Source organism: Brassica rapa, chromosome A09 (genome assembly GCF_000309985.2).
Source record: "Brassica rapa cultivar Chiifu-401-42 chromosome A09, CAAS_Brap_v3.01, whole genome shotgun sequence".
Classification (NCBI taxonomy): Eukaryota; Viridiplantae; Streptophyta; class Magnoliopsida; order Brassicales; family Brassicaceae; genus Brassica; species Brassica rapa.
In genome coordinates, this window is record NC_024803.2 from 34,818,485 (window position 1) to 34,827,800 (window position 9,316).

The 9,316-nt window shown below is 33.6% G+C and overlaps 1 protein-coding gene across 2 annotated transcripts; it reads left to right on the forward strand.

Annotated features, from left to right (window-relative positions):
* The first annotated feature begins 619 nt into the window (after window positions 1-619).
* Window positions 620-5,422, forward strand: LOC103841381 (protein ENHANCED DISEASE RESISTANCE 2-like). Of its 2 annotated transcripts, none has more exons than XM_009117909.3 (16): window positions 620-816; window positions 887-1,053; window positions 1,259-1,333; window positions 1,412-1,465; window positions 1,549-1,614; window positions 1,680-1,866; window positions 1,946-1,992; window positions 2,066-2,166; window positions 2,328-2,488; window positions 2,574-2,645; window positions 2,733-3,172; window positions 3,423-3,650; window positions 3,728-3,880; window positions 3,976-4,215; window positions 4,281-4,382; window positions 5,125-5,422. In XM_009117909.3, the coding sequence occupies exons 2-16, from the start codon at window positions 901-903 to the stop codon at window positions 5,212-5,214; spliced, it is 2,169 nt and encodes a 722-aa protein (XP_009116157.1). In that variant the 5' UTR covers window positions 620-816; window positions 887-900; the 3' UTR covers window positions 5,215-5,422. The 2 variants fall into 2 exon arrangements, with proteins under 2 accessions (XP_009116157.1, XP_009116156.1); XM_009117908.3 differs by having other exon boundaries at window positions 897-1,053.
* Window positions 5,423-9,316: the final 3,894 nt, after the last annotated feature.

Sequence of the window (9,316 nt, forward strand, 5' to 3'; positions counted from 1 at the left end):
CACAAAAAAAATTAACAACAATTAAAAAATTATTACTTTTTATAACAATTGACATTTTGTTGTCTTGACCAAAGATTTAGATTAAAGTTAAGTTTAAAAAAAAAAAAAATTGTTTGATGTCAAGAAAAAAATATGTTTAACCAATAATGTCAAAGGACCTTGAGATGACAAGGCAGTACAATGGCTAACCTTTGTTCCGGTTTCTAATTTGGGTTATGTTAATGAGTTATGGTTATGGTATGGTGTTCCTTTCAACCTAATTTGAGATTTTTTTTAGTCAAAGAAATGTTAGGGCCGTATGAAACAAATTGATGGGTTAGGCTCACTTGACGGGTTTAGGGCCCGTTTTGGTTTTGTGACGAATTGAATTATTGTTTCGTTTCGTCTCAGTTTTAGTTGTGGAATGTGTTGGTCACTTGTAGGCAGGCACTGGTAAGGTTTAAAGACTTTTGGAATCTTCTTATAGAGAATGGCATAAATATATTAGAAACAGCTAATTATAGAATTTAAACCCCGAACATAGAAGTGCCAATCTTTTAGCCTCTTCACAAATAGCAAGTAATTTCTAACCAATGAATTTTTAAAAAGTTTATAACCCAAAACGAGACATAGCAGCAATTAAAGACAAGAAAAGAACCAAAACTTATGTTTGTTTTTCTCTCTTGATTGAGAGAAAAAAAAAAAACAAATTAAGATTCTCTGTTTCGCTTCGGCTGAATCAGAGAATCAGTTCAAGTTAAGCATTCGATATACAAGACGTTTTGTGACATCTAGTATATATATTTGTTTACGGGGAAGAAGCTAGCATTTCAACTGGTAAATCAAATATTCACGATGACTTTTTTAAGAAAATGAATTTGAATCGTTTTATGTAAAACTTAAAAAGGGTTTTGTAGAGAAATGGAAATGTCTCAAACCGACGGAAGAATGGAAGGTTGGCTTTATACCATCCGACACAACCGGTTCGGTCTGCAATTTTCCCGTAAACGATATTTTGTTCTTCTCGACGACAACCTTAAAAGCTTTAGATCAGTACCATCAGATCAAAACGAGGTTTGTTTTTCTCATGTCCTCATAATATGACATTTTGTTTATGTGTTACGCTCTTTAGTAGTATAAAAATATTTACGCAGAGTAGATGCAAAATATTGACACGAAGAAGAAATTAGGGTTAATTATATCTAAGGAAGATAGTAATTAATGAGAATAATGATGATAAATAAAAACCGCTAACTTTTATGCTCTTTTTTATGTATAGGAACCTTATAGAAGAGCATCTCTAGACTGTTGTATTAGGGTTACCGACAATGGAAGAGAGAGCTTCAATAGAAAGGTACCAACTCTTGAATACTTATTAGCCTATATTACTCAGTTTATAGATTGTTTCTTTTTGGTTCATGTGTTGTTCCAGGTCCTTTTCATCTTCACGCTCTACAATACTACGAACCATTTGGATCAGTTAAAGGTTTGTTTGGAAGTAGCTTGTCTTATACATCTCGCATTTCTTGTTTTGGAAGGTTCATTCTTTTTTTTTTACACTTTGAACAGTTGGGTGCAAGTAGTCCTGAAGAAGCAGCCAAATGGATCAGATCACTACAAGATGCTTCACAAAAGGTTTGTTACATTTCCAATACATTATAAGATTTGAGACTCACATACCACTTGATATACATTTTCAGAAGTTTCCATTTCCGGATTGCGAATTTGTATCTCATGCTGAGAAAGGACTTGTGAAGTTTAATGTATCAAGGAGGTCACGCCGCAAAAATTCAGTGGACTGGACAAACTACTCATCACTGAATGTTGAAACAATAGCACCTGATGTCATTGCTCCTTCTCCATGGAAAATATTTGGATGCCAAAACGGTAAGAAAAGATAAACTTTCTTTGTAAGAAACTTGTGATTCAAGAAACCCATGGCCTGACCTAGCTTTTGAATTTTCAGGGTTACGCCTCTTCAAAGAAGCTAAAGACTGGGATTCCCGTGGAAGGGTAATGTAAACTTGTTTACTTACTGCATTTGTGAATCTTAACTTTTAATTTCTTGTACTAAAACCTCTTGCAGCATTGGGATGATCATCCTGCAATAATGGCAGTTGGAGTCATAGATGGTACTTCAGAAAATATCTTCAATACCTTAATGTCTTTCGGTCCTTTACGATCAGAGTAAGCTCTATCACTTTGGTCTAAAAGGTTAACCAGCCCTTATTGGTCTATTTTCATTGATCTTCCATATTAGCCACTATAACTAGCAAGAAACCTTGATTTCCTCTAAGTTTAGAGATTAATCTTGTTCTTGACTTAGGGTTTACATGACTTTCTTGTAGATGGGACTTTTCTTTCTACAAAGGCAGCGTGGTGGAGCATCTTGATGGACACACAGATATAATCAATGTCCAGCTATACAGTGATTGGTTGCCATGGGGAATGAATAGAAGAGACTTATTGCTGCGACGCTACTGGAGAAGAGAAGAAGATGGAACATATGGTTAGATCAATTCTTGATTATATTTCTTGAACGTTAACCTGTTGAACTTTTTGGTCTATAACCTTCTCAACCTTGACTATCACAGTGATTCTTTGTCACTCCGTTTATCACAAGGATTGTCCACCAAAGAAGGGATACGTTCGTGCTTGTGTCAAAAGTAAAGTTTCTTTCTTTCTTCACAACTCTATTTTTATACTTTATAACCCTTTGTTTTTTTATGAGTTTTGCATGATTTGGAACGTAGGTGGTGGTTACGTGGTGACACCGGTGAACAAAGCGAAACAATCACTAGTAAAGCATATGGTAGCCATTGATTGGAGAAGCTGGAACTTATACACTGGGGCTTCTTCTTCAAGATCCATAACCATCCGTGTGGTTGAGAGACTTGCGGCGTTACGCGAAATGTTCAAAGCGAAACAAGGACATGGCTTCACTGAGTTCGTCTCCGGGGAGTTCATGGATACTAAATCATGCGTGTCTAATATCAACACTGGACCTCTTAAAATAGCAGCCAAAAGGGTTGATCTAGAGCTTGTGAAGGCTGAGGATATGGAGAAACCTTCTTCCGCACGTAACAGCTTGATGGATTTAAATGATGCTTCTGATGAATTTTTCGACGTTCCTGAGCCCAGTGAGTTTGATAGCTTCATTGATAACTCTCCCATTTCACAAGGACACTCTCAGGTAAATTTATGCTTAACACAGTGGCTCTCTCACTCATGACCGGTCCTGAGATTCATAGGGCTTGAAACAATTACTATACATATTTTTTTCTTAATCATTTGGGGACTAAATGATATAATACATATTAACCATTAATATTGAGGACCATAAGAAAATGTTTCATCTAGCTATGCCTAGGACCAGTTCTGTTCTCACTTTTTGTTTCTCTTGTGGATCAAAGTAATCTTGTGTGTGTGTGTGTGTGTTTCAGCTCAAGATACCATCACCAGCTGGCATTGTCAAGAAACTTCAAGATCTCGCCATTAACAAGAAAGGCTATATGGATTTACAAGAGGTTGGTATGGATGAAAAGACCACATTCTTCTATGGAGCCACTCTTCAAAAAGATCCAAATCTTACTCTGCCTTGTAGTTGGGCTACCGCGGATCCCTCCACATTCTTGATTCGTGGAGAAAATTATCTACAAGACCAACAAAAGGTAATCCATTTTTTAGATACACATATGTGTGTGTGTTCAACCCATGATAATGATGCTTGGTACTATTCAAACGATAGGTAAAGGCAAAAGACACAATGATGCAAATGATTGGAGCAGATTGGATAAGTTCTGATAAGCGAGAAGATGATCTTGGTGGCCGACTAGGTGGTGTAGTTCAGGAGTTCGCAGCAAAAGGCGGTCCTGAGTTTTTCTTCATTGTAAACATGCAGGTAACTTTGACATAAGCTACTATCATTCTAAAGAATCATTGCATTATTTTTAGGTAAGAGACACTAACTAATATGAAAATTTATATATAAATCAGGCCCCAGGTTCAGCTATGTATAGTCTAGCATTGTACTATATGCTGAAAACTCCATTAGAAGATCATCCTTTGTTGCATAGTTTTGTGAATGGTGATGATGCTTATCGCAATTCGCGCTTCAAACTCATCCCTCACATCTCCAAAGGCTCATGGATTGTGAAACAGAGTGTTGGCAAGAAGGCTTGCTTGGTGGGTCAGGCACTTGTAGTTCGCTACACCCGTGGAAAAAATTACTTGGAGGTAAAAACACAATTCAAAAGCAATATTATATGCTATAACAAAACTCATAATCTTTTCTTTCTCAGCTTGACATTGATGTTGGGTCTTCAACTGTTGCAAGAGGTGTAACCAATCTTGTTCTTGGGTATCTTAACAATTTGGTTATAGAAATGGCCTTTTTGATACAGGTAAAGCAAAAAATAATCATGTTGAAAGCAATGTTTTTAAACCCAACCCAGATATTGAATATGACAATCCGAGTCACCGGCTTATTGGGTCGACTGCGGATGAGCCGCAGATTACTAAATTAATTTGTTTTGTTATATAATAACATAACATCTATTAAAAAATATAAGAAATTTTTGTGGTCTAAAAACATTTAGAAAATACGTAATTTTAGTTTTTTTTATTTTTATTCTCATTTGACATATAAAATATCAAAAAATATTTTAAACTATTTAACAATTTTTGTAACAAATTAGAAATTATGACATCTAATAAAAAATATCAATATTTTAAATCCATAAGTATTTAAATGTTCAATGCAATCAAAATTTAAATCCAAAATAAACCAAAAGTAAAACATCAAATTGTAACAGATTGTTGAGAGCAAAAATAAACTAGAATACAAAACATATTTTAATAACATAATTAAAAAGATCTAAGAAAAAAAGTAAAAATTATTAATGGTTCAACCAGTAGCCAAGTTCCGGATTTTTCTTGTTTTTGCGGGTTATACTGGATTTATAAATAATAGTTTTTTTCTAAAATCCAAACCGAATTATATATCTGGTCACCGGATTTACCGGTCTGACCGCCGATCTGAGTCAGATTTCAAAACACCGGTTGGAAGTTATTGAATTGTAAGACTTAATGTTATGGAACAATAAGTAATGAAGATTTTTTGATGTTTTAAAACTGATTATGCAGGCAAATACAGTAGAGGAACTGCCAGAACTGTTACTGGGAACATGTCGGCTCAATTATCTCGATGCTTCAAAATCTGTAAAAGAAAGATGAGGCATCCCCAAGAACAAACAATACACAATGCAAGAGCAGATGATATTTCTATTTTTGGTTCTTTGTACAAGCTGTGTGTTTCTTTTACCATTCTTTACTAAGTCAACTCGTTTTTACACTCAGACTAAGGTATAGAAAGGATCTAGTTCGGTCCTCTGTGTTACCTGATCCACTTGAATAAATAAACTTGTTGATTCAGTTCAATGCATGTTTTGCTATATGAAAATTAGAGGAGATAGTTACTTGTGCAACAATCAAAATATGTTCTTGTATCAGAAGAAACTCTAAACCCTTACTCATTTGCGTACATTTATAGAGCTAAGACTATATACCAAAAAAAAAGTAGTCATGTATGCGTTAAACGATAATGTATCTGGAGTTGATCTCTAGGAAGGCTTTGATGTGTAACGCGCAATATCACACTTTTGAAATTTAACACATTTCCGGTTTTATTTTTTATAAAATACTTCTGTGAAATACATTTCGTTGCATTTACTACAGAAGAAATTTACGTTATCTTAAGATTTTGGATTCATTTGAATAATAAATGCTAACGTGAATGGTGGAGGCATAAATTCATTTATTTCTTAGTTTTAATAAGTAATGTTTAGAATATTAAGAAAAAAAATATATATTAAGAAAAAAAATTATAATTGGAACTATACTTTATAAAAAAAATTGGAACTATATGGGACTTACATATGTAGAGTGAGTGTGATAATGTGATTAGTGAATATCAACAATGTGGGGCTGAGTATAGCGTTGCATGCCTCCGGAAGCAAAGGAGTCACTTTTAGAGGGTCACTGACTCACTGGTTCCTCCGGTTCATCTGTCGGCACCGACACCTCTCTAACTATTCTTCTGTTTTTGTTTTCTGTAGTTTTACCATAGTTTTATTTGCCTTTTCTTCTCCACTTCAGTCACCACCATTGTCTTCCTTTTTTCAATTGGTTTTCTTCAGAATTAAAGAAAATCATGGCTAAATTTCATTTTGTAATATTTTTCATAAGTTTATTTTTTTGTTCATATTTTTCTTATGTTACTTTTTGGACACATATTATGAGATTTTAGAAGATAGTAGTGGCTTGCTATCATCGCTCAGTAGATTACTGATTCTTTGTCAACGTTTCTTTTATCCGGGGGGTTGGCTCACAGGCACTTAATCTGACTTGTTATCAATTCTTAATTTTCTCAGAAGTTTGGTACACTTTCAAACGTGCAGTAAATGTTTTTTTTTTTTTTTGTCATCAGTTGGATCGACATGATCCCATCTATAATCAACCTTACAATGCGAAGAACGCGACTTAGTGGAATTAAATTCCGGTGAAGAAAACCGCAGATTTGAACATTTAACCACTTAATTAAAGATACTTTCTCACGTGTTTTCAACCTTTTAAATTGTGATAATATACCAAAATAATACATATGCATCCTTAATGCTCAAAAGCATATGGCTACACCAAAAAAAAAAACTATAAGATCAAATTATATGGAAAATGCTCAAACTCATGCTCTTGATAAAGAAATCATATTAGTTAAAAGATCAAAAACAAGCAATAAGTCATAATAACATTGTCTTTCTTCGAAGAACTCCTGAATATGAAAATAATCACTATAACGACCATATATGACGACAGATTGAGAACACATAATCTCCCGCTAATTTCAATTGTAATATGGTGAGAGATTGAAAACGACATCAAATCACGTAGCATGTATCAGAAAATGGCGCCGGATTTTTCTTCGTTGTCGTCCTCCGTGAATTTTCAACTATCAATCGTGACCTTTTGATTTATAGTATTAATTTACGTTAAGAATCATCTTTCTATCATGATTTATAGTATGGGTCATGTGTGAAAAGGTACTTCAATGTAAATAACTAAATATTGATCATAGATATGTAGTTAGTTATATATGTGGGGATTCAAAATTAATTACAGTGAAACCTCTATAAATTAATAATTTTAGGACTACACCAAAATTATATTTTTTTAAATTAATTTATAGAGATATTAATTTATCGATATACTAATTAAACCAAAAACTCAATTTGAGACTATAAAATTATATTATTTTATACAGATTTTTAGTGTATATTAATTTATAGAGTATTAATTTAAAGAAGTTATACTGTACTATGTTCGGATGTATCCAGGAGAACAATGTGATGAATTACTATAACCGGTACAAGTAGTTCACATGTCAGTATTTTGTACTCCCTCTGTATCAAAATAAGTGGGTTTTAAAGTTTTTGCACACCGATTAAGGAATTGCAACATTTTATTCAATTTTTCTCGTTTGTATAAAAACAACATTAAATACAAATGATTCAACCAATAAAAAATCATAGTGCAGAATACAAATAGTCAAAAATATAAAATTGCATTTACTTTTTACATAGAAACTTGAAAATATCACTTAAATTAAAACAAAATTTTTTTTCTTAAAACATACGGAGGGAGTATGATTTATTATCAGAAATATCAACACATTAACATTAATGTAATGCTTTCGTAGTTTAGAAAGAGTTCCATGCGTTTCAGTAAATTGTTTATTTTATCTTCTTTTTTGTTAATTTACGTCAAAGGTCGATCCTGAGATTTTGGAGGCATGTGGCTGTGTCTAGGTAAAAATTTTTTTTTACAAATTCGGAAGCCTAATAATTTTTTTTGGAAACCTATTCATATGTAATTTTTTCAAAAAATTTGGGAACCTGTTGCGAATGTTTCACTCAACATGGCCCAGGACCGGCCATGCGTCAAATTGTACACACTTGTTATATAACATAATTTTCTCGAGTATAAACCACAGATAACGGTGAATATGGTGAGAAGCTTAAAAACTAGGCCAAAAGTCAGTCATTGGCAAACTATTATCTCCTGTTTATGCTAGTATAAAACCCAAGTATAAGGTCGCTAGCCCAACTACTTTTCTCTTTGAACCATAGTATTTGTATCGAACAAAATAAATATATAAATACTTTTTGTGTCTTTAGTTTTTTTTTTTTGCTAACATTTGTGTCTTTAGTTGAAGTACCATGTGAAGAATGGCTGACAAACTGCTTTATAACAAAACTTCAGAGGTTCGTGAATTGTCAGGATCACATCAGTTTAAAATACAATAATACAAAAGTTGGATAAAGAATTGAGTATTCCAAAAAAAGCCAGTGCATGTGGGTGATCATAGAGCATAGTGAATAATTGAATTGAGCCGTTTGATCCTAGGACTTGGAGGAGAGATTCGTACGCTTGAGTGAGTCCTTCCTTCCTGGAGGAGCTATAGCCTGAGTAGAGTTTCGCACACTACTAGGACCCACCTCGTCACATGATCTAACGTGGAGATTGTTGAACACGTGTCCGATGCATATTCGTTTAAGTTAAGAACTACTTACATGTCAGTAAGAGAGAACCGATCCCGAGGCAAAGCCACGTGATTTGTTGAATGATATAATTGTTTTCATGCAAATTGGCGCTTCTAATCTTCTTTGTTTCACTTTTAAAAAATCAGTCTACATGCAATCACTACTTAGGCAAGAATCGATAATAATGGATTTGATCTAAAAAAACAAATCGGTTTAAACAAACTAAACCGATTTTAATTGGTTAAATCAAATAATATAAAATTAATTTAGTTATATCATCTTACTACCAGTTCGTTTAAATCAAGTGTAGATTTTTTTTCTTCCAGTTTTGTGTATTTAGAGTAAACTCACAAGTTTATCTAGCTTTTTTACATATCTAGTTTTTTAAATAACTAAATAAATAAATGATTCATGAACTTTAGTCTATCTAAACCCCAAATAATATGGGTAGGCGTAAATCTTATACAAGATGTGTAGTCCTTGTCTAACAATTTCTTGAATATTAATTAAAATACGCTAAACCGTGTTTTGGTAATCTTGAAAATGTGCGTGGGGCCAATCTCAATGGTATCTTCTCACGTATTTTAGACAAAGGTGGGTCCTAACGAAAACATGGGTTCTTACTTGCTCGCAAGTCACCCGCGCCTTCACCTGTTCTCCCGTGCACATGCTAGTTGTTAACCCTCCACCGACTAGATACGCATACGGTCTCATTGATTTTGTATAATATACGTTATCGT